The 25063-nt window shown below is 43.8% G+C and overlaps 2 protein-coding genes and 2 long non-coding RNA genes across 5 annotated transcripts in view; 2 read left to right on the top strand and 2 right to left on the bottom strand.

Annotated features, from left to right (window-relative positions):
- The first annotated feature begins 54 nt into the window (after positions 1–54).
- On the top strand, positions 55–12064 carry LOC138637169 (metaxin-1-like). The gene is made up of 8 exons (XM_069725677.1): positions 55–179; positions 5050–5119; positions 5187–5266; positions 6315–6407; positions 6506–6688; positions 10472–10548; positions 10646–10803; positions 11635–12064. The coding sequence occupies exons 1-8, from the start codon at positions 99–101 to the stop codon at positions 11862–11864; spliced, it is 972 nt and encodes a 323-aa protein (XP_069581778.1). The 5' UTR covers positions 55–98; the 3' UTR covers positions 11865–12064.
- On the bottom strand, positions 4322–4730 carry LOC138637170 (uncharacterized). The gene is made up of 3 exons (XR_011312345.1): positions 4682–4730; positions 4545–4626; positions 4322–4356 (listed from the first exon to the last, which is right to left on the bottom strand). It is a non-coding gene; the product is annotated as an uncharacterized lncRNA (long non-coding RNA).
- On the bottom strand, positions 9992–10362 carry LOC138637171 (uncharacterized). Its single transcript, XR_011312346.1, has 2 exons — positions 10287–10362; positions 9992–10242 (listed from the first exon to the last, which is right to left on the bottom strand). It is a non-coding gene; the product is annotated as an uncharacterized lncRNA (long non-coding RNA).
- Positions 12065–14274: 2210 nt separating the features above from the next.
- Positions 14275–25063, top strand: part of thbs3a (thrombospondin 3a) — a 19390-nt gene continuing 8601 nt past the window's right edge. Inside the window, exons 1-13 of one of the 2 annotated variants that reach the window (XM_069725680.1) lie at positions 14275–14542; positions 19087–19293; positions 19479–19732; positions 19912–20014; positions 20151–20177; positions 20266–20348; positions 20418–20469; positions 20583–20731; positions 20885–21022; positions 21500–21574; positions 21797–21949; positions 23312–23422; positions 25012–25063. The exon at positions 25012–25063 is cut by the window's right edge and continues 56 nt beyond it. In XM_069725680.1, coding sequence (XP_069581781.1) covers positions 14461–14542; positions 19087–19293; positions 19479–19732; positions 19912–20014; positions 20151–20177; positions 20266–20348; positions 20418–20469; positions 20583–20731; positions 20885–21022; positions 21500–21574; positions 21797–21949; positions 23312–23422; positions 25012–25063 — 1486 coding nt within the window. In that variant the 5' untranslated portion in view covers positions 14275–14460. The remainder of the gene's footprint in view (positions 14543–19086; positions 19294–19478; positions 19733–19911; positions 20015–20150; positions 20178–20265; positions 20349–20417; positions 20470–20582; positions 20732–20884; positions 21023–21499; positions 21575–21796; positions 21950–23311; positions 23423–25011) is intronic. The other variant, XM_069725679.1, reaches the window with a different exon arrangement.

The raw sequence follows: 25063 nt of genomic DNA, 5'->3' as shown, positions 1-25063 counted from the left end.
TACACAAAAGTTGATTTAAAATGAAATTTTATTTTGGTAGTGCATGCTAACGGAAGAAGGTGTCCTTCCGGTGTGAGAGGTCACGGTTCTGGGTGAAGATGGCGGCGCCGGACGAGTTGTTTTGCTGGGAAGGAGACTGGGGTCTACCGTCCGTCAGCACCGACTGCCTGGTGGTTCTGGTGAGTGTCAGTCTGGACCGAGACCGGTTCGACTCACCGGTTCTCTGCCCCGCGCGCTGGTACACGGACGCACGCCCAGACAGCTGCTAACGTTAGCATGCTAACAGCTCGACGAGCCGCGGTGAAACTGATCGATGACTCTCCATATTGATAAAGTGATGATAAACATGCAGCGATCAGTTGGTCGATTAATCGTCCCATAGTCGTTTTTTGTTTTATTCTGAAGTTCAGGGATCATTCGTCTGTTACTGAAACTGGTAATCGACTAATCAGTCAGTTAATCAATATAGAAATATCAATAAATGAATCCTGTCTGGTTCCGGTCCAGAATGACATATGACTAACTAGTTGTACCGATGTTAGTAATAAAGTGAGTACGGTAACTAGTTGTACCGATGTTAGTAATGAAGTGAGTACGGTAACTAGTTGTACCGATGTTAGTAATGAAGTGAGTACGGTAACTAGTTGTACCGATGTTAGTAATGAAGTGAGTACGGTAACTAGTTGTACCGATGTTAGTAATGAAGTGAGTACGGTAACTAGTTGTACCGATGTTAGTAATGAAGTGAGTACGGTAACTAGTTGTACCGATGTTAGTAATGAAGTGAGTACGGTAACTAGTTGTACCGATGTTAGTAATGAAGTGAGTACGGTAACTAGTTGTACCGATGTTAGTAATGAAGTGAGTACGGTAACTAGTTGTACCGATATCAGTAATGAAGTGAGTACGGTAACTAGTTGTACCGATGAATGGTTCCCTCTCACACAGAACTGGATCCAGAACCAGAAGTATTCTGGAGGATAAACAGTATTATTATTTATTTATTTATTATCTTGTTGCTTCTGTATGCTGCTGTAGCGGAAAAATTTCCCCTCTGGGATTAATAAAGTAAATACCTAACCTAACCTAACCTAAATGTAGTTTAGGGTGTAATTCTCCTTCCTCCCAGCAGGTGGTGTGAGAGTGTGTTTAAATGATCAGACTTCAGCTGGCTGCTCCTCTTCATCACACCTGATAATAAAATGAAGAGTTTGGATTGTTGTTATTGTTGTTACAGTTGTTACAAGAGATTCAAAAATCAGTTCCTACATTTAGTGTACAGAATATGTACTGAAGTGAGACATCTGTCGGATTAATGGATGATGCGATTAATGGATGATGCGATGGCGTGTGATGAGGAGGAGGAGCTCCTCATTCTGCTGTTTGGTTCTTTTAATGGGAGATAATGAGATTTGTAAAATGATAAACTTCAGATGAACTGTTGATCAGCAGGAAAACAAACTGACTCCGTTAAACAGTAAAGTGTGAGACCACACAGCAAATTCACATCTTTTGAATAAACTCTGAGTTCAAATCAACTCTTTTTGCTTTGTTACATGTAAGACATCGAATTCACTGAAGCAGAGTGGAAGGAACTCTTTTTTTGGAGTTGATTTTTAACACTTTTCAGGAGTTGAACTTAAAACTCGACTCCCATGAAGAGTAAATTCTACTTTAACCTTGAGTTGTTTGAATATGAACTCTCACAATGTTAACAGTCAACACTTAAACATGTGAATTGTTTGACTTTCATGGAGTTAAAATGTCATCATACTACAAAAGTTTCAGGTCAGACTGACAACAAGATAACAACATATTCATCCCATATTTATATTTAACAATTATAGTCAGTGTGATTATATTTAGTCTGCAACAATTAATGCTGCATCAAAACTTATGTTACGTTCCTCCCTTGTACACTTATGGTTTTGAATGATAGCCTCATTTTATTTATCATTATGTCTTCATTGAAATATTAATAACAGCATGTTTTAACAAAACTAAATATAATTTCTGCCCATCACTTAGATTTAATGTGGTTGCTTTATTCTCAAAAGTTACGACGAAATAACTAAGGCATGCTGGGAAATGCTAATTACAGCAACAAAGCAGTTAACACGGAGTTGTGTTGAATGATGCTTCTCAACACTCAGAGAATCAACACCAGAATATTACCAGAGAGTCTCTGAACACCAGCTGGAGTCGAACTTAGAAAATAAACTCCCAAAATCAAACTCTTTGTTGAACTCCAGGATATTTCACTCCAGAAATTTGCTGTGCAACATTTTAAAGCAGTGGAGACGTGGTTGTAGTTCCAGACTGGTGACCTCCCAGCATGCTTTGTGGCTGCAGTTTCCATGACTGATGTGGTACTGACAGTATGTTGACACGGTGATCCTGCCTGCAGACTGCGCTGAGGGCAGCAGAGCCCCTGAGTGATGAAACCAGAGTGTTAGTGTTGGGCTGAGATCACAGAGCAAGGCAGCACTGCATGCTGGGTAATGACGGCGGTCGTCTGCAGTGGTTGGAAAACTCTGATAATTTTTCCCTACGTGAACCTGCTGCAGTTTCGGAGTCATCCATCAGTCGGGTCAGAGCAGGAGGCGGTGCTTTAGAGGTCTATCAGCGGGTCAGAGCAGGAGGCGGTGCTTCAGAGGTCTATCAGCTGGTCAGAGCAGGAGGTGGGGCTTCAGAGGTCTATCAGCGGGTCAGAGCAGGAGGCGGTGCTTCAGAGGTCTATCAGCGGGTCAGAGCAGGAGGCGGTGCTTCAGAGGTCTATCAGCGGGTCAGAGCAGGAGGCGGGGCTTCAGAGATCTATCAGTGGGTCAGAGCAGGAGGCGGGGCTTCAGAGGTGCATCAGTAGGGTCAGAGCAGGAGGTGGGGCTTCAGAGGTCTATCAGCAGGTCAGAGCAGGAGGTGGTGCTTCAGAGGTCTATCAGCGGGTCAGAGCAGGAGGCGGTGCTTCAGAGGTCTATCAGTCGGGTCAGAGCAGGAGGCGGTGCTTCAGAGGTCTATCAGCGGGTCAGAGCAGGAGGTGGGGCTTCAGAGGTCTATCAGCGGGTCAGCAGGAGGTGGGGCTTCAGAGGTGCATCAGTCGGGTCAGAGCAGGAGGCGGGGCTTCAGAGGTGCATCAGTCGGGTTAGAGCAGGAGGTGGGGCTTCAGAGGTCTATCAGCGGGTCAGAGCAGGAGGCGGTGCTTCAGAGGTCTATCAGCGGGTCAGAGCAGGAGGTGGGGCTTCAGAGGTCTATCAGCGGGTCAGAGCAGGAGGCGGGGCTTCAGAGGTCTATCAGCAGGTCAGAGCAGGAGGCGGGGCTTCAGAGGTACATCAGTCGGGTTAGAGCAGGAGGCGGTGCTTCAGAAATACTGAAGGGTGACAGTGACATCATCATGATGGAGGAGGTGTCACTGTTGGACTGAAGCAGCACGATGAGCCACCCCTGACCAGGAAGTGTTTTGATATCCTGAGGTCTAACGGAGACGCTGACATCTGGTTCCAACCGTCTGGTTCCGACCAGCTGGTTCCATCGGGCTTGGTTCTCGAAGACAGACGATCAGGCCACGCCCCCATTTACCTTGCATGTGATGTCCCTGTGTCGATCCTTCAGTTCCACACAGAGCCAGATGTGCTGCTGGCTCCACAGCTGGCTGCCTCCTCCCCTCCACCACTCTGACCGCACGGCTGCACATTTATGAGGAAATTCCTCCTCAGTTTTTCTGGTTGTAAAAGTTGAATGAGGCTTTTATTTATATTTCCAGAAGAACTGAGTCATCTGACCGGACTCCTTCCACACTCATCTTTGAAACTTTTATTTTGAAGGGCCATCAGTAAACAAGTTGGAGTTGTTGACCTGTTGTTGAGCTGTTGACCTCTTGTTGACCTCTTGTTGACCTCTTGTTGACTTCTTTTTGAGTTGCTGACCTCTTGTTGACCTGTTGTTGACCTCTTGTTGACCTGTTGTTGAGCTGTTGTTGAGTTGTTGTTGAGCTGTTAACCTGTTGTTAAGGTGTTGAGCTGTTGTTGACCTCTTGTTGACGTGTTGTTGACCTGTTGTTGACTTGTTGACATGTTGTTGACCTCTTGTTGACCCGTTGTTGACGTGTTGTTGAGCTGTTGACCTGTTGTTGACCTCTTGTTGAGTTGTTGACCTGTTGTTGACCTGTTGTTGATCTGTTGACCTGTTGTTGAGCTGTTTTTGAGTTGTTGTTGACCTGTTGTTGATCTGTTGACCTGTTGTTGACCTGTTGTTGAGTTGTAGGAGTTGTTGTTGTTGAGCTGTTGTTCACTTCTTGTTGACCTCTTGTTGAGTTGTTGACCTGTTGTTGAGTTGTTGCTGAGTTGTTGACCTGTTGTTGACCTCTTGTTGAGTTGTTGACCTCTTGTTGACCTGTTGTTGCGTTGTTGACCTCTTGTTGACCTGTTGTTGAGTTGTTGTTGAGTTGTTGTTGTTGAGCTGTTGACCTGTTGTTGGGTTGTTGACTTGTTGACCTGTTGACCTGTTGTTGACCTGTCGTTGAGTTGTTGAGCTGTTGACCTGTTGTTGACCTGTTGTTGAGTTGTTAACCTGTTGTTGACCTCTTGTTGACCTGTTGTTGAGTTGCTGGCCTCTTGTTGACCTGTTGTTGACCTCTTGTTGAGCTCTTGTTGACCTGTTGTTGACCTGTTGTTGAACTCTTGTTGACCTGTTGTTGACCTGTCGTTGAGTTGTTGAGCTGTTGACCTGTTGTTGACCTCTTGTTGACCTGTTGTTGACCTCTTGTTGAGCTCTTGTTGACCTGTTGTTGACCTGTCGTTGAGTTGTTGAGCTGTTGACCTGTTGTTGACCTCTTGTTGACCTGTTGTTGAGTTGCTGGCCTCTTGTTGACCTGTTGTTGACCTCTTGTTGACCTGTTGTTGACCTGTCGTCGAGTTGTTGAGCGGTTGACCTGTTGTTGACCTGTTGTTGAGTTGTTGAGTTGTTGAGCTGTTGAGCTGTTGACCTGTTGACCTGTTGACCTGTTGACCTGTTGTTGAGCTGTTGTTGACCTGTTTTTGTGTTTTCTCTCCTCAGGCCTACGCTCAGTTCGCTGGAGCTCCTCTGAAGCTCAGAAAGATGTCCAATCCGTGGAGGAGTCCCAGCGGTGAGTTACACATGAAGAAGAAACTCAGACTTGACGTGTTCATGATGTTTCCTTTCTGTCTTCAAAGGTTCACTTCCTGTTTTGAGGACCAATCAGAAAGAAACTCTGTCCCGCCCCTCTGACATCATCATCCACCTCAGAAAACAGGTAACCCACCCTCAATTCAGTTTTACTTATAGAATTATTTAATAACAGAAAACTGGTCATTTTAATCTTCCAATAAACTGATTTCATAATTGTAGCACGTCTGAGCTACCGTGGGGGTTCCTTGAGACAGACGACACACGCTGAGCCACAAAGTTTGGTTTATGGTTTCGCTTTTATTGTTCGATCCACCCTGCGGCACACACTCTGTTACACCCGGTGCCGGCGCTCTCCTGCCCAGCTTCCGAGTGTCCGTTTCCAGGCTGCTTCCTCATCCTCCTCCTCACCAGGTCCTGCTTACTTATGTAAGGGGAGAAAACAATTCCCCCGATTCAGATCAGCTGTGCCAATTATCCTCCTCCCGGCACCGTTCCCTGAACCACTCCCTCACTCTCTCCCCCCCTGCAGCTGAGCTAACCATGCCCCGCCACCACAATAATTAATCAGTAACAAATAAAAACTATTTGAATGACAGTAGATTATGTTTTTACTCTGGTCCATCTGCAGGGGGTCTGAGGTCCTGAAGAGGGCCCCGCCCCTCAGTTTAGGAACCGCTGGTTCAGACTGGGACCAGACTCTGTGTGTGTATTAGTGTGTCTGTGTGTGTTAGTGTGTGTGTGTGTCTATGTGTGTGTGTGTGTGTGTGTGTGTGTGTGGGTATTAGTGTCTGCAGTGACCTCATTAACAACAGGAAGTTGTAGAAGGAAACATTCCAGTACAGCTGATGAATCTCATAAAGCTCAGCAGGAGCAGCAGAGAGCAGGCGGAGCTACGCTGTGAGGGGAGTCCCATCTTCATTCATGTGCTCGGGAGGAGAACACTGAAACTAAACATGTTAGAGTATCACACACACACACACACACAGCTGTCTGTCTCCCAGGACTCTATGCCCCGCCCACCTATACTGTAAACATGACTGCACCATAGACCTGTCAATCAAAGAGCCCCGCTCCTAATCATATCTGTGTTAGAGTCCTAATATGTAATAAATTAACACTGATTTAATTTATTTGATATCATAATGTGACGTCACGTCTGGTGTGTTTTTAAGAAATACAACGCGGACTACGACCTATCTGCGAAGGAGGGCGCCGACAGTCTGGCCTTCATCTCTCTGATGGAGGAGAAACTCATGCCGGCTCTGGTGAGAGCGTTTCTCTTCTTGATTGCAGGACAACATGCGTCCATTTAAACTCGGCCGCTCCTACACGTGTTCCTGAATCTCTGCTTTGACCGCTGCAGATCTACGTTTTCTGGATCGAGCCGAAGAACTACGTGGACGTGACTCGCTGCTGGTACGCCGAGCACATGCCCTTCCCGCTGAACTTCTTCCTGCCCGGACGGATGCAGCGCCGCCAGCTGGAGAAACTGCGGCTGCTACGAGGAGACGAGGGCCTGGAGGCCGGAGAGGAGCTGGAGAAGGAGGTGAGGAGACCTGCTCACATGACTGAATGGAGAGGGAGCAGCCAATCAGAGACAGAGATAGCACATGTATTGTGTCCACCCTGAAGGACAAGCTCACAGCTGGGCTCGTCCTCATGGGTCGGGCCGCCCTGACGGTCTGCTGCTAGCTGCTTTATAAGCTATTGCTATATAGCGAGTGTTAGCATCAGCATCTTGTTCTCTTGTTCTCCAGTTCTCCAGTTCTCCAGTTCTCCCATTCTCCCGGTCTCCCGGTCTCCCGGTCTCCAGTTCTCCCTTTCTCCCGGTCTCTCGTTCTTCTGGTCTCCAGTTCTCCCGTTCTCCCTTTCTCTCGTTCTCCTGTTGTCCAGTTCTCCTGTTCTCCTGGTCTCCAGGTCTCCCGTTCTCCCGTTCTCTCATTCTTCTGGTCTCCAGTTCTCCTGGTCTCCAGTTCTCCCGTTCTCTCGTTCTCCTGTTGTCCAGTTCTCCTGTTCTCTCGTTCTCCTGGTCTCCCGTTCTCCCGGTCTCCAGTTCTCCCTTTCTCCCGGTCTCTCGTTCTTCTGGTCTCCAGTTCTCCCGTTCTCCCTTTCTCTCGTTCTCCTGTTGTCCAGTTCCCCTGGTCTCCAGGTCTCCCGTTCTCTCGTTCTTCTGGTCTCCAGTTCTCCTGGTCTCCAGTTCTCCCGTTCTCCTGTTGTCCTGTTCTCCTGGTCTCCAGGTCTCCCGTTCTCCCGTTCTCTCGTTCTTCTGGTCTCCAGTTCTACTGGTCTCCTGGTCTCCAGTTCTCCCGTTCTCTCGTTCTCCTGTTGTCCAGTTGTCCTGTTCTCCTGTTCTCCTGGTCTCCCGTTCTCTCGTTCTCCTGTTCTCCCGTTCTCCCGGTCTCCCGGTCTCCAGGTCTCCTGTTCTTCATGTCTCTCCTTCCTCCTCCTCATCTTTCATTCACTCCTACTTTTCTTTTGCTAAAGTGGAAATTATTATTATTACTATTATTGTTATAATAATATTTATTGTTATTATTGTTATAATAATAATATTTATTGTTATAATTACTACTATTATCATAATTATTATTTTGTGCGCTGTGCTGCAGCAGAACCTGTGATGACATCATCATGGAGAACACGGAGCGGTTCTCCGAGTGGAACATGGCAGTTTTCCACTCTCATATCGTTTCCATGTGTTCAGGCTGCTGAAGTATTTGGAACAAATTCAGAGGAAAGGAAAACTTTCTGTCGGGAAACTGCTGGTTGGAACAAAAGCTCCACAAAGGTCAGAGGTCACAGCGCTCAGGGAGGTCGTTAAACACCGATTTGTTCCTGTCAGAAAACCGTTGACGTGTCAGGAACGAATTAAGGTTTTCCTACAACGGTTCTCTGTGTCTGGGTCACTCTGGGTTTGATCAGCTGGAGCTCACTTCTCCATAACACTTGCATTCCATATATACCTACCTACCTACCATTCTGGGTAGTTTCTGGGTAGTTTAGAGCTGAATGGTCCAATAAAAGGACAGCTGTCCTTTAAAGATCTGTGTGTACAACCCTGTTTCCAGAGGAGTCGGGACACTCAAAAGTAAATAGAACCAGAATGTGATAATTATTAAATCATGTAAACTCATATTTAATATAAAATAGACCAAAGACAACATATCAAATGTTAAAACTGACATTTTATTGTTTTATTAAAAATATCTGCTCATTTTGAATCTGATGGCAGCAACACAACTATAAAACGTTGTGACAGGATCAACAAAAGAAAAGTTGTGTAAAGATTTTTTTTTTTTAAATCACCTGGTGGAACATCTCAGAACTAATGAGGTTACCATGGCAACAGATCAACATGATTGGGTATAAAAGATGATTTCAGAGAGGCAGAGTCTCAGCAGTGAAGATGGGGAGAGGTTCACGTGTTGGAAAATAGTTCAACAATCTAAGAATAATGTTCCTCAACGTAAAACTACAAAGAATTAGTGGATTTCATCGTCTACGGTTCATGTCCATCGACAACAGACAACTGGAAGACCAACATCAACGCTGTCTACAAGAAGGGGATGAGTCGACTCTTTTTCTTGAGGAAACTTCGATCCTTTAATGTGTGCAGCGAGATGTTGGAGATGTTCTACCATCTGTTGTGGCCAGTGAACTGTACTTCACTGTGGTCTGCTGGGGGAGAGAGGTGGAGGGGGGGGGGCAGCATTGGAGCCGGAGACACCAACAGACTTAACAAACTGGTTAAGAAGGCCGGCTCCATCATTAGCTACAAACTGGACAGTCTGGAAAAGGAGGTGGAGAGGAGGATCCATATTGGATAATCCTGACCACCCTCTCCACCTGCTGCAGGGACAGTGGAGCACTTTGTCCAAAAGACTCCTCCAGCTGCTGTCACAAGGACAGATACAGGAGATCATTCCTGATAAAGGAGATCATTCCAGATACAGGAGATCATTCCTGATACAGGAGATCATTCCTGATACAGGAGATCATTCCTGATAAAGGAGATCATTCCAGATACAGGAGATCATTCCAGATACAGGAGATCATTCCTGATACAGGAGATCATTCCTGATACAGGAGATCATTCCAGATACAGGAGATCATTCCTGATACAGGAGATCATTCCTGATACAGGAGATCATTCCAGATACAGGAGATCATTCCTGATACAGTAGATCATTCCAGATACAGGAGATCATTCCAGATACAGGAGATCACTCCTGATACAGGAGATCATTCCAGATACAGGAGATCATTCCTGATACAGTAGATCATTCCAGATACAGGAGATCATTCCAGATACAGGAGATCATTCCTGATACAGGAGATCATTCCTCCTGACCGCAATAAGACTGTACAATAACTCACCTCTGGCAAAATCCATCACACAACAATAACACTGTTGACTGTGTTTCTTGGTTTGTTTGTATATAATATATATATAGGTATATACTGTACTGTATATACTGTGCATTTAATATTTTTTTACTGCTATTTTATTGCTTTTTATTATTCTATTATCTTATTGCTTCCTGTATGCTGCTGTAGCGAAAAAAAATTCCCCTTGGGGATTAATAAAGTAACTACCTACCTACCTACCTAATATCATTAAAAGATTCAGAAAATCTGGAGAAATCTCTGAACACAAGGGACAAGGCTGGAAACCAATATTGGATGGTGGTGATCTTCGGGCCCTCAGGCAGCACTGCATTAAAAACACACTATTCTGGAGTGGAAATCACTGCATGGGCTCAGGAACACTTGTGAAAACCATCGTCTGTGAACACAGTTCATCGCTGCGTCCACAAATGATGTTAAAACTCTCCAAAGAAGAAACCCCCCCCCCCCCCCCCCCCCCCCCCCCCCCCCCCCCCCCCCCCCCCCCCCCCCCCCCCCCCCCCCCCCCCCCCCCGATAGAAACATGATCCAGAAACACCGCTGTCCGTCAGCTGAAGGTTTATATAAATATTTAATAATGTAACACGAGCATGTAGTGGATGTAAATGTTGACTCCAGTACGAGCTGTGACCACGGCTTGGCAGTCTAACCTCCATATGAGAACCTCCGTACGAGACCCTCTGGTACAAGAACCTCCGGTACGAGAATGTCTGGTACAAGAACCTCCGTAGGAGAACCTCCGGTACGAGAACGTCTGGTACGAGCTGCGACCTCCCTGCAGAAGAGTCGGTTCCTCAGCAGTGACGCAGGATGGTCGTTGAGGGATGAACGGCTGTCTGAGTCCCAGCGGTCGTAAAACTCGTCACGGAGGAGACTTGGGGTTAGTCTCTAACCTCTGTGTTGTGTGTCTGTTGTGTAACAGTTGTACCGTGATGCTGCTGAGTGTATGAACCTGCTGTCCCAACGACTCGGCTCACACAAGTTCTTCTTCGGAGACTCGTGAGTTCCTTCTCATCTTCCTTCTCCTCCCTCTCAATCTTTACAGATTCAATCTGAGTCATTGATTTAAAACTTTCTTTGGTCTTTTCCTCTTCAGACCTTCGAGTCTTGACGCCTACGTCTTCGGTCACTTGGCACCGATCCTGAAGTCCAAACTGCCCAACGGGAAGCTGCAGCAGCACCTGAAGTCCCTCGACAACCTGACCAACTTCTGCACCAACATCCTGCTGCTGTACTTCCCCAGAGACGGTCCAGGTAACAATGTCAAAGGTTCCTTAGAGAGAACTGTCCTAGAGACGCCCAGGTAACAATGTCAAGGGTTCCTTAGAGAGAACTGTCCTAGAGTCGTCCAGGTAACGATGTCAAAGGTTCCTTACAGAGAACTGTCCTCGAGACGTCCAGGTAACGTTGTCAAGGGTTCTTCAGAGAGAACTGTCCTAGAGACGGTCCAGGTAACGATGTCAAGGGTTCCTCAGAGAGAACTGTCCTAGAGACGTCCAGGTAACGATGTCAAGGGTTCCTCAGAGAGAACTGTCTTAGAGACGTCCAGGTAACGATGTCAAGGGTTCCTCAGCGAGAACTGTCCTAGAGACGTCCAGGTAACGATGTCAAGGGTTCCTCAGAGAGAACTGTCCTAGAGACGTCCAGGTAACGATGTCAGGGGTTTCTCAGAGAGAACTGTCCTAGAGACGGTCCATGTAACGATGTCAAAGGTTCCTCAGAGAGAACTGTCCTAGAGACGTCCAGGTAACGATGTCAAGGGTTCCTCAGCGAGAACTGTCCTAGAGACGTCCAGGTAACGATGTCAAGGGTTCCTCAGAGAGAACTGTCCTAGAGACGTCCAGGTAACGATGTCAAGGGTTCCTCAGCGAGAACTGTCCTAGAGACGTCCAGGTAACGATGTCAAGGGTTCCTCAGCGAGAACTGTCCTAGAGACGTCCAGGTAACGATGTCAAGGGTTCCTCAGAAAGAACTGTCCTGGAGACGTCCAGGTAATGATGTCCATCAGAGAGAACTGTCCTAGAGAAATGTACAGGTAATGTCTAGGGTTCACACGGCTGACGTCCTTTTGCTGTGTTTTTTCAGAGACGTCCAATCAGAAGACATCCCCCCAGCCAGAGGGCGGAGACTTTGACCACGTACCCAACAAGCGCAGGAAGCAGTTCCTGTCTGCTGTGGTGGCGCTGGGCGCCATGCTGAGCTATGCCCTCCTCACCGGCATTGTCTCCATCCAGCACGGCCAGCAGGAGGCGCTGGAGGAGCCGCCGGACCTGCAGGCCAACGACCACGAGGAGGAGGAAGAGGGGGACGGCTGACGACGTCGTCATGGAACTTGAAGGACGTGAATAATATTAATGAGATCAGAGATGTTTGTAAACGACCAAAGAGCCTCAGAAAACTGTCACTATTAAATATTCATTAATCAGCAGTTCCCTGAAGGTCTCAGTGGACAAGAAGTGGACAGGAAGTGGTGCAGCTACATGTTCAGAGATGAATTAAAAATAATCCTGAGGACGTTCTGTCTGGACAATCTTCATTTTTAACATTTTAACATCAAATGTTTCATTTTTTTATCCCATTCAGACACGGAACACATTATTTAAATTGGTTCCCTTTTGTTCTAAAGGTGCTAAGGCTTTGAAAGATTCTAAGGGTTCTAAAGGTTCTGATGGTTTTAAAGGTTCTGAATGTTCCAAAGGTTCTAAAGGTACTAAATGTTCTGAATGTTCTATGGGTTCTAAAGGTTCTGAATGTTGTAAAGATACTGCATGTTCTAAAGGTACTGAATGTTCTATGGGTTCTAAAGGTACTGAATTTTCTAAAGGTTCTTAATGTTCTAAAGATTCTGAAGGTTCCAAAGGTTCTAGGGTTCTTAAGGTTCTTAATGTTCTAAAGGTACTAAATGTCCCAAAGGTTCTGAATGTTCTAAATGTTCTTAATCTTCTAAAGGTTTTGAAGTTTTTAAATGTTCTTAATCTTCTAAAGGTTCTGAAGGTTCCAAAGGTTCTTAAAGTTCTGAATGTTCTAAAGGTACTAAATGGCCCAAAGGTTCTGAATGTTCTGAAGGTTCTAAATGTCCCAAAGGTTCTGAATGTCCTAAAGGTTCTGAATGTTCTGAAGGTTCCAGACACCATGTCAGTCTTTGTGTTCCTCCCCCTAACAACAAACAGAATAATATGGAGATAATGCCCCCCCTCCCCCCCCCCCTTCAGGTCCAGAAGTGGAGATAATTCCCCCGCCCCCCCAGCTGCTCATGACGCCACCCGGCAGGAATTTGCTTCTCGGCCTCTTAACGAGCCGATCTGGAAGCAGTTTGTGGAGCTTAGTTGTCCTGCTTGGGGGGGGGGGGCTTCCTCCCTCCCCTCACCTGCTGTTAAACACAGGTTTCCATGGGAACGCTCCAGCATGAGAAACAAACAGTCCCCGAGAGTGAGCGGAGAAAAAAAAACTCTGATTCAGTCCTTCCATCGGACCCTCGGGGGAACCAGGACTCACAGATCTGAGACCAGAACCAGAACTGGGTCATCTTACCCGACACTTGTGTTTGTCGGATGCCTCAACCTGTTCCTGTTTGAGCCCCGCCCACATTAGACACGCTGCACCCACCAACCAAACTGTTCAGTTTTCTAAGTATTTAGAAAAAGATGTTCTGTTTGTGATTTCAGAGGAAATTGTTCTCTGTGTGAATAAATGTTGCTGAACAGGAGGAGACATCATCATCTTCATCATCATCTTCCTCTGGAGAGGTAGGGAGGCTGTGGCTATACAGGGGGTTGCCCGCTAATCGAAGGTTGGTGGTTCGACCCCAGCTCTGCCTGTCCACATGCCGAAGTGTCCTTGAGCAAGACCCTGAACCCCAAGTTGCCTCTGAATGTGCTCCTGATGGCAGCGCCACCTCATTAGTGTAAAGCGCTTTGAGACCGTAAGGTGATAAATCGCTATACAAGTGCAGACCAGAACATTTACCATTTACTCCTCCTCATCATCTTCCTCTTATGTCTTTGCATCAACTTCCTGCAGCTGCACCTCGTCTCACATCTCCTGATCTCACCTGCAGTGTTTCTCTCCCAGTCTGAGGTCAGTCTGAAGGTGACCACAGGTGAGACTCCATCACGTGATACTCTCGACAGGTTAAAACATAAACACTGCATGTTGTTGGAACCTTCAGGGATCCAGTCAGAACCGGGTCAGGACCTCCTGGTTGGACAACAGTAGAACTTCCTGAGCAGGTTGACGCCAGGCTGATTGACAGCAGGTGTGACAGGTGTCTGATCATCTGCAGCTGTTTCCTGTCGGAGGAGTTGGACACGCAGCCGGTTTGTGTTTGTTCTGGTTCTGGTTCTGGGTGTCTGGACCTGAAATTATTCCCTTCATCTGTTCTCAGCTCTGAAATATTTGGTGCTGCTTTTATTTTGTAGATTCTCACAGGATTACTCAACGGAGAACTTTTACATTTTGCTGCAGTATTTTTACTTGTAATGGAGTATTTTTTTCTCTGTTGGTACATATTTTAAAAACATGTTTTATTTAGTTTAGACTTCCGGCTCACTCTGAATATGTAAATGTTGTTTGTTTGTTTGTTTTTTATTTGTTTGTCTCAGTGAAACTAATTAGTCTGTCTTCGGTCGCGCGCTTTATGCTAATCAACCTTCGCGCACGAGCCGCGCAGAGGAGAGTGGAGCGCGCGCCAGCAGCTGCAGTTTCCAGCTGGGCTCGTGAACCGGACCGTCAGTTGTTCCTCCGGTCGTTCGGTCGGTGGTCTCTCCTCTGCTCTCCGCAGCTGGTTTTCGGTGTGGATCCGCTCCTTCTCCCTCCTCTCCTGCTCCGGTTCTCCGTTTCAGCTCCGGTTCTCCTTTTTGCAGTTTGTGGACCTGGTTCTGGTGGTTCGAACAGCACCGTTTCTGGTCCGGTATGGGTTGGACTGTCCCGGTTCTGCTGTCGGTCCTCTGCGCTCAGCTCACGGCGGGAGTCCCGGACGGACCAGACGTCCAAGGTAACCGTTAAGGCTTCACTTTTAAAACTTTATTAACGGTTAATAAACGCCTGTTAACATTTTATAAACATGAAGTTTGACCGCAGAAACTTTCCACTGTTTAATGGACCTTTGAAAAAGTGAACTTTCACTCCTGCAGATGATCTTTTATTATTAACTCACAAGTTAAAAATAAAATGTCCTGGAAAATAATAGTGCAATGTGAGACGTTCAGGGACCGGCGGACGTCACAGAGTCAACCTGAAGGTTCAACAACACGACAAACAATAATTTATTAAAGTCAAATGTGAACAGCTGTAATTTTCCTCAGTGGAAACAGGAAGTCCACCTATGACATCAGAGAATGGCTCCGCCTCCTTCAGCAGCTTTCCAAAAAAGTAGTAATGTGTAAAACGTAAATAAAAACAGAATGTGATGATTTATAAATCATGTAAACTTATATTTAGTAGAAAATAGACCAAAGACAAGATATCAAATGTTGAAACTAAGACATTTTATTATTTTATAAAAATATATGATTATTTAGAATTTGATGGAAGCAACATGTCTCTAAAAAGTTGGGACAGCGTCCATGATTTCCAAACAGAATCTCAGATTGTGATGAATCAGATTACAGGACAGTTTTCCACTTCACCTCAGTCCATCTTCAATGATCTCGGCTTGGATTTCTCCAGATTCTCTGAATCTTTTAATGATATTATGAACCGTAGCTATATATACCCAATGATGTTACTGATCTGTTGCCATGGTAGCCTAATTACTTGTCAGATGTTCCACCAGGTGTTTTTTTTTTATCTTTACACAACTTTTCTTTTGTTGATCCTGTCACAACGTTTTAGAGACGTGTTGCTGCCATCAGATTCAAAATGAGCAGATATTTTTCATAAACCTATAAAATGTCAGTTTCAACATTTGATATGTTGTCTTTGGTTTATCTTATATTTGATATTATTATCAAATACGAGTTTGTGATGTAATAATCATCACATTCTGGTTTATTCACAACCATGTTTCCAAAAAAGTTGGAGACACTGTGTAAAATGTAAATAAAAATTGAATGTGACGATTTGCAAAGCGCCATCTTGTTATTTCGGAGCAGGAAGTGACCATATTTGGACGAGCTGGGGGAGGTCTGAGCACTGGATCTGACCGATCTGATTGGAAACCTGACGATACTATGTCCCGCCCACCGATAGCTGTAACCTGACTGCACCACAGACACGCCCCCAAAAACAGGTCTTCTTGAATCTTCTTTTCTAATGAATGAGGGATTATTTTCAGATGGACCTCCAGAAAACTAAGAAGAAGGAGTGACTTTAGCTAACAACACCGAGATAACTGATGGACACATTTTATTCACTTTGGATTTGATGAGAAAAGTTGAATGGGAGTCTATGGAGCCAGAGGCTTTTTGGAGACGACCTCTAGTGGCACTCGCTGGTCTGACTTCAGTGTACTGGATTGTTTTCCCCCAGAAAGGGGCGTGGCTCCGAGAGCCAACTGGATGATGTCATGCCAGTGTGAACAACACTGTCACAAACCGGCTCAACGAGAAGAGGAGATGAGATGGGTCAATGGAGAGTTTTATTTCAAATGAACAAAGTTAATCTATAAGAGTAACATGAGGTGTGAAGATGAGCAGCATCAGTGAATTTAACAGGAGGAGGTGAGAAAGGTGTGTCAGTGTGGAAGGAGAAAGATTAACCGAACCGAACCAGGAGATGTGGATCCTCAGAGACTCAATGGAACCAGGCTGGTGTATGAGCTCTGGTGGAGGCCGACAGGTGACACACTTCACTTGAACCAGCCACCTGACTGACAGCTTATGCAGGAAGATGCCACTTGAGCCTCAGCAGGTCGAAAGGGAGGAGTCGTAACACCCCGAGAGAACTGCTGGAGATATTTTATTGACTTTGTATTTGATGAGAGAAGTTGAATGATGTTCATATTAATGTTTAAGATGTTTTTATTGATTCATGACGTCAATTTGAAGCCTCATTTTGATCTGCTCCCGTTTGCCCTGTTAAAGTTACTGCATTACAATCTGATAGACCCCACACTTCCTGAATCTGTTTCAAATTAAAAGTACCCAGTTTCAGTTGACAGAAATCCTTCATTTCCTAACCAGGCTTTTATTGTGAAACATTTGCAGGAGTGCTTCCTGGTTCTCTTTGGGTTCTCCGTGCATGTTTGGTCAATGTATGATTCGAAGTCCCTGAAGGGTGAACTGTCGTCTGCCTCTGTGATGGACTGATGACCTGTCCAGGTTACCCGCATTCGCCCAAAGTCAGCTGGGATAGGCTTTGCCCCCCGTTGGTGTAGATAATGGATGGGTGGACATTTGTAGGAATCTATTGTGACTTCAGATCAATAATCCATAAAGACCTGAAAACAGCAGGATTATAATGTTGACTGTTAAATCAATGATATGGAAAGAAATGATGATTGTATGTCAACTTGTTACCATGGAAACAGCCATTTTACAACCTCAGAAACAGCAACAAAGTTATCGCTTGTGTTTGAACCTCTTCTATTTTGCAAACTGAGACTGGTCGCAGAGAGGAGCCTCCTCCTATTGGCTGGAGGTGAACCAGTGGCCACACCTCCAGCCAATTGCAGCAGGTTGTCTCCAGTCGATCCAAACGGAACATCCTGGAACTCATGTTTTGAGCAATGTCCCTTCAGTCTTCCTTCTGTAGAGTCCTTCTACCAGGAAACAGAGCAGATACAAGTTTTTTACATCAGTTAGTGCAATTAACGACAGCAACTCTTCGGCATGACATTATTATATAAAACAGTTAGTTTACATTATTATATAAAGCGGTTAGTTTACGTTATTATATAAAGCGGTTAGTTTACATTATTATATAAAGCAGTTAGTTTACATTATTATATAAAGCGGTTAGTTTACGTTATTATATAAAGCGGTTAGTTTACGTTATTATATAAAGCGGTTAGTTTAAGTTATTATATAAAGCGGTTAGTTTACATTATTATATAAAGCAGTTAGTTTACATTATTATATAAAGCGGTTAGTTTACGTTATTATATAAAGCGGTTAGTTTACGTTATTATATAAAGCGGTTAGTTTACGTTATTATATAAAGGGGTCAGTTGACGTTATTATATAAAGCAGTTAGTTTACATTATTAAATAAAGCGGTCAGTTTACGTTATTATATAAAGCGGTTAGTTTACGTTATTATGTAAAGCGGTTAGTTTACGTTATTATATAAAGCGGTTGGTTTACGTTATTATATAAAGCGATCGGTTGACATTATATAAAGTGGTCAGTTGACGTTATTATATAAAGCGGTCAGTTGACGTTATTATATAAAGCGGTTAGTTGACGTTATTATATAAAGCGGTCAGTTGACGTTATTATATAAAGCGGTTAGTTTACGTTATTATGTAAAGCGGTTAGTTTACGTTATTATGTAAAGCAGTTAGTTTACGTTATTATATAAAGCGGTTAGTTGACGTTATTATAAAAAGCGGTTAGTTGACGTTATTATAAAAAGCGGTTAGTTGACGTTATTATATAAAGCGGTCAGTTTACGTTATTATATAAAGCGGTTAGTTTACGTTATTATGTAAAGCGGTTGGTTTACGTTATTATATAAAGCGGTCGGTTTACGTTATTATATAAAGCGGTTAGTTGACATTATTATATAAAGCGGTCAGTTTACGTTATTATATAAAGCGGTTAGTTTACGTTATTATATAAAGGGGTTAGTTGACGTTATTATATAAAGCGGTTAGTTGATGTTATTATATGAAGCGGTTAGTTTACGTTATTATATGAAGCGGTTAGTTTACGTTATTATATAAAGCGGTTAGTTTACGTTATTATATGAAGCGGTTAGTTTAGGTTATTATATAAAGCGGTTAGTTTACGTTATTATATAAAGCGGTCAGTTGACGTTATTATATAAAGCGATTAGTTGACGTTATTATATAAAGTGGTTAGTTGACGTTATTATTTAAAGTGGTTAGTTTACGTTATTATATAAAGTGGTCAGTTTACGTTGTTATTTAAAAAGGTTAATTGACGTTATTATATAAAGCGGTTAGTTGACATTATTTAAAGCGGTTAGTTTACGTTATTATATAAAGCGGTCAGTTTACGTTATTATATGAAGCGGTCAATTTACGTTATTATATAAAGCGGTCAGTTTACGTTATATGAAGTGGTCAGTTTACGTTATTATATAAAGCGATTAGTTTACGTTATTATATAAAGCGGTTAGTTGACGTTATTATATAAAGTGGTCAGTTTACGTTATTTAAAAATGTTAGTTGACGTTATTATATAAAGCGGTTAGTTGACATTATTTAAAGTGGTTAGTTGACGTTATTATATAAAGTGGTTAGTTGACGTTATTATTTAAAGTGGTTAGTTTACGTTATTATTTAAAGTGGTCAGTTTACGTTGTTATTTAAAAAGGTTAGTTGACGTTATTATTTAAAGTGGTTAGTTTACGCTATTATTTAAAGCGGTCTCGTGTCCATCTGCTGCCTGTTAAAGACGTGTCTGTCCCTCAGTGATCGATGTGCTGAGTCTCCAGGACTCCAAGCAGACTATTGCTGCGGTGGAGAAGCTGTCTGGCGGTCTGAGCGCGCTCAGTGATGTCTACGTGGTATCAACGTTTCGGCTGCCGGCGAAGCTGGGGGGAGTTCTGCTGGGACTCTACAGCAAGCAGGACAACAGGAAGTATGTGGAGCTGGCCGTCATGGGGAAGATCAACAAAGGTGGGAGGACCGTCTGCACGTGTTCCAAGTGTTCTCTCTGTTCCAAGTGTTTTATGAGGCTAACTGCCCTCTTCCCGCCTCTGTCCTCCTCCTCCTCATCCTTCTCCCTCTTCTTCCTCCTCCTCCTGCTCTTTCTCTTCTTCTTCCTCTTCTTCTTGCTCTTCGTCCTCGTCCTCCTCCTCCAGTCCTGGTCCGTTATGTCAGATCTGATGGGAAGATCCACACGGTGAACCTCCAGAATGCTCACCTGGCTGACGGTCGGTCTCACTCCATCATCTTGAGGCTCGGTGGTCTTCACCGTGACAACATGCAGATGGAGCTGTACGTCGACTGCCGATTGGCTGATTCCAGCCAGGGCCTGCCCCCATTGGTTCCTCTGCCCAGAGAGGCGGAGATGGTGGAGATCAGACACGGACAGAAGGCGTACGCCCGCCTGCAGGTCAGAAAGAACCATACTGTGTCTTCAGCAGGAGAAAGACTCCATGCGTCTCACTCTGTCCCTCTTTGTCCCTCTCTGTCTCGCTCTTTCCCTTCCTGTCTCACTCTCCCCCTCCGTGTCTCACTCTGTACCTCCCTGTCCCTCTCTGTCTCACTCTCTCCCTCTGTCCTCCCTGTCAGGGTGCTGTGGAGTCCCTCAGACTGTCTCTAGGGGGCAGCGTTGCTAAAGCTGGAGCTCTGACCGACTGTCCGTTCCAAGGAGACTCATCAGCCTACAACTCAGGTGATCAATAATCAATCTGATCAACAATCAATAATCTGATCAATAATCAGTCTGATCAATAATCAGTCCAATCAATAATCAGTCTGATCAATAATCAATAATCTGATCAATAACCTGATGATGTCTGATGTTGCAGTGAGCGGAGAGGTGAACTCCATCCTGGGTGAGATGTATTTATTTTTACTAATCAAAGTGATCAATAATAACTTCACCTGTTTACTGACAACACTTCCTGTTTGTTTGGTGGTCAGGTGACCACACCAAGGCTCTGATTGGTCAGCTCATCATCTTCAACCAGATCCTGGGAGAGCTGCGACAGGACATCCGAGAACAGGTGAGACAGGATGTCAGAGGACAGGTGAGACAGAGACAGTAGCACTGATTGACATGTGTCTGTCCTTAGGTGAAGGAGATGTCTCTGATCAGGAACACCATCCTGGAGTGTCAGGTTTGTGGTGAGTCAGCAGTTTTTCGTCCTCTTCACGCTAACAGGTGGGACATCTGACTGATGTGTGTGTGTGTGTGTGTGTGTGTGTGTGTGTGTGTGTGTGTGTGTGTGTGTGCGCAGGTTTCCACGAGCCTCGTTCCCGCTGCTCTCCTAATCCTTGTTATATAGGTGTTTCCTGTATGGAGAGCCTACATTACCCAGGGTTCACCTGTGGAGGCTGCCCACCTGGGACCAGCGGCAACGGGACGCACTGCAGGGACGTGGACGAGGTACCACAACTACACAACTACACTACATGTACAGAACTACACAACATCTCACAACCACACATGTACACAAATGTACAACAACACTTACACAACAGTGTCCAGCAAATAGAATATGTAAGTACAAATGGTCGCCATGGTAACTCCCCTCCCCAGTGCGAGCTGCAGCCATGTTTCTCTCCTGACGCCTGTGTGAACGCGGTGGGCGGGTTCAGCTGTCAGCCCTGTCCTCCAGGCCTGTGGGGGGCGCCGCTGGCTGGAACTGGACTAGACTTCGCCAAGATGCACAAACAGGTCAGACGCACACTGACTCTTTATTTCCTGTCGCTGTGCAGCTGAAGGTGAGCCGGTGTTGTTCACCAGCGCGCCCGTATGGGTGGAGACAGCGCTGAGTCAGCAGGTGTCCTGACTTCTCTGCGGCGTTGTCACGGGAACAGGAAGTGTGTCAGTGTGTTGATGAGGAAACAGATTGACAAAAATATGATCTTCTATTTATTTATATGTATATTATATAAATACATAAACGATAAATAAATATGGGATGCAATGGGTAGCATTGTCGCCTCACAGCGAAAAGGTTCTGGGTTCGATTCCGGGCCTCTCTGTGTGAGTGCATGTTCTCTGTAATAATAATAATAATAATAGTCTTTACAGAGTCGTCCATCTGATTTGATATTTGAACGTGTCTCAGAGGACAGTTTGTCTCTGTGTTCATGAATGTTGTCAGCGTGATGTCACACTGAGTGTGTGTTTGTAATGTCCGTCCCTCAGGAGTGTGTGGACATTGATGAGTGTGTCGACCTACCCGACGCTTGTGTGTCCAACTCTGTCTGCATCAACACTGTGGTGAGTTCACACCTGTTCTCACCTGTTCAGCTAAACACAGCGGGTGCTAAAGATACAACGGTGTGTGTGTGTAATTTCCTGTTTAATCATTGATTATCCTGAATGCTCAGTGACTTTCCAGAGAACTGATCAGCTGATCTGAAGTGTAGAAGAGACGTGGCGCCCTCTGCTGGACGTCCTGCGGTAACGCTGCTTCTAACTCGTCTGTTCTTTCGGTCTCAGGGTTCATACAAGTGTGGTGGCTGTAAACCTGGTTTCCTTGGTAACCAGACATCAGGTTGCTTACCCAGGAAGTCTTGCGCCGCTTTGACCTTTAACCCCTGTGACACCAACGCCCACTGTGCCATGGAGAGGAACGGAGAGGTGTCCTGCAGGGTGAGGACGTCCGTCTTCTGTGTCCACAGTTTGATTCAGATTCTCTCAAGACAGAGCTTCATGACGTCATGGAGAAGCGCAGCATCATGCGAGTTGTAGTTCTATAAAACAGTGTCTGGCTAATGTTAGCTTGCTTGTTATGAACGAGTAGAGGACGTAACGTGGACACGGCATCGTCCAGAGGGGACGTTTTTTTCAATCACATCTTCAAGTTTGAACATTTCAGATAGATGTAATGTTTTCTCTTTGATAAAAATGTCGTATGTTCTAACGGTCATACTAACAACAACATACGAATGTCCTCAGGAACAGGAAGTAGAATCAACCAGGACATGGAAACCTCTGATGTCCCCGGTCAGAGGGACGGATGTCACGTTAACTGGCTACATCTGTCTACAGCAGGGGTCTCCAACCTCATGTTGAGTAACATTTATTCACAGCTGAGCTCCACCAAACAGCTGAATCAGCTCCTTCTATGTGGAATATAACACAAGGATATATGATAGAACCCTGTTGTGGACGGATTGGACCCAGCTGTCCTCCCGTGTGTCCTCCATCCGTGCCGGGCCGTTATAGGTCCGGTTCTGGTTCTGGTTCCTGAAACACATTGATACATGTGAGGAAGAGGTGAACTCTCTTCATGTTATCATTTCTAACCGTCCACCAATCATGTCTTTATAGGGACAACAATGTCCTCAGAGGGACAACGATGTCCTGAGACATAAATTAAACTTACTGACTGTAGTGGTTTTAAAATGTGGATGTGTTGTTTATATTTTCTTGTTTGTTGTATATTTGTTGTCTGTGTGTTTGTATTTTATTGTTTGTTGTGTGTGTGTTTGTTGTGTATTTGTTGTGTGTTGTATTTTATTGTTGGTTGTGTGTTTGTTTGTTTGTTGTGTTTGTTGTGTGTTTGTATTTTAGTGTTTGTTGTGTGTTTGTTTGTTGTGTATTTGTTGTGTGTTTGTATTTTATTGTTGGTTGTGTGTGTGTGTTTGTATTTTATTGTTGGTTGTGTGTTTGTGTTTGTTGTGTGTTTGTATTTTATTGTTGGTTTTGTGTTTGTTGTGTGTTTGTATTTTAATGTTGGTTGTGTGTGTGTGTTTGTTGTGTGTTTGTATTTTATTGTTGGTTGTGTGTTTGTTGTGTGTGTGCAGGTTGATTTGTGAATTTGAACAAATGTTTGAAGAACAAGAGAAAAGTTCCATATCTGTCTGAATAATGTTGATCATCACTGTGATAATGTGTGTGTGTGTGTGTGTGTGTGTGTGTGTGTGTGTGTGTGTGTGTGTGTGTGTGTGTGTGTGTGTGTGTGTGTGTGTGTGTGTGTGTGTGTGTGTGTGTGTGTGTGTGAGAGAGCAGTGTAACATCGGCTGGGCCGGTAATGGGAACACGTGTGGAGTGGACACAGACATCGACGGGTATCCCGACCGCTCTCTGCCCTGCATGGACAACGACAAACACTGCAAACAGGTTGGCTGGAGGACCAATCATGTCTCTAGTTGTTGATGCAGTACAGTTATTATAACATAACAGTTATTATAGCATAACAGTTATTATAACAACAGTTATTATAACAACAGTTATTATTACATAACAATTATTATAGCATAACAGTTATTATAGCATAGCAGTTATTATAGCATAGCAGTTATTATATCATAACAGTTATTATAACAACAGTTATTATAGCATAACAGTTATTATAACTACAGTTATTATAACATAGCAGTTATTATATCATAACAGTTATTATAACATAACAGTTATTATTACATAACAATTATTATAGCATAACAGTTATTATAACATAACAGTTATTATAGCATAACAGTTATTATAGCATAACAGTTATTATAACTACAGTTATTATAACATAACAGTTATTATAGCATAGCAGTTATTATAGCATAACAGTTATTATAACAACAGTTATTATAGCATAACAGCTATTATAACAACAGTTATTATAACATAACAGTTATTATAACATAACAGTTATTATAACAACAGTTATTAGAGCATAACAGTTATTAGAGCATAACAGTTATTATAGCATAACAGTTATTATAACATAACAGTTATTATAGCATAACAGTTATTAGAGCATAACAGTTATTACAACAACAGTTATTAGAGCATAACAGTTATTATAACAACAGTTATTATAGCATAGCAGTTATTATAGCATAGCAGTTATTATAGCATAGCAGTTATTATATCATAACAGTTATTATAACAACAGTTATTATAACAACAGTTATTATAGCATAACAGTTATTATAGCATAACAGTTATTATAACAACAGTTATTATATCATAACAGTTATTATAACAACAGTTATTATAGCATAACAGTTATTAGAGCATAACAGTTATTATAGCATAACAGTTATTATAACAACAGTTATTATAACATAACAGTTATTAGAGCATAACAGTTATTATAGCATAACAGTTATTATAACAACAGTTATTATAACATAACAGTTATTAGAGCATAACAGTTATTATAGCATAACAGTTATTATAACATAACAGTTATTATAGCATAACAGTTATTATAGCATAACAGTTATTATAACAACAGTTATTAGAGCATAACAGTTATTATAAGTGATGACAGGTCTGTGGTGCAGTCAGGTTACAGCTATCGGTGGGCGGGACGTAGTATCGTCAGGTTTCCAATCAGATTGGTCAGATCCACCGCTGGCTCCTCCCCCAGCTTGTCCAAATTTGGTCACTTCCTGCTCCAAACCGCTCCGAACTAGAAAAGATGGTGACGGACAGAATCTGAACTAGAGGATTCATAACGTTCACAAACCAACGATGACATCACTGATGGTTGATGACATCACTGATGGTTGCTGATTGGTTAATTTAAGGTCAGTGTGCTGAGTCACAAACAGCACATTCACGAGAGCGATGTTACGTATTCTCCATCAGCCTGGAATTATGCTAGCTGATGATGGTGATGATTATGGTGGTGATGATGATGATGATAATGATAATCGTGATGATGAGGAGCTGTGAGTGTGTGACATGCTGTCTTTGTCCACCAGGACAACTGTGTGTTCACTCCGAACTCTGGTCAGGAGGACGCCGACAATGACG

Source organism: Brachyistius frenatus, unplaced genomic scaffold (assembly GCF_029030835.1).
Source record: "Brachyistius frenatus isolate BFR_SWC_R1_liver_20210118 unplaced genomic scaffold, ASM2903083v1 Contig_437, whole genome shotgun sequence".
In the NCBI taxonomy this organism is placed as follows: domain Eukaryota; kingdom Metazoa; phylum Chordata; class Actinopteri; family Embiotocidae; genus Brachyistius; species Brachyistius frenatus.
Note: the sequence above shows the minus strand (reverse complement) of the source record. Positions and strands in the feature narration are given on the sequence as shown.

Excerpts from the sequence above, each read along its gene's own strand:
- LOC138637169 (XM_069725677.1), top strand. The coding sequence starts at position 99 with ATGGCGGCGCCGGACGAGTTGTTTTGCTGGGAAGGAGACTGGGGTCTA. Across the intron at positions 5,120-5,186 it reads TCCGTGGAGGAGTCCCAGCG|GTTCACTTCCTGTTTTGAGG; the intron begins GTGAGTTACACA and ends CTGTCTTCAAAG. Across the intron at positions 5,267-6,314 it reads TCATCCACCTCAGAAAACAG|AAATACAACGCGGACTACGA; the intron begins GTAACCCACCCT and ends TGTGTTTTTAAG.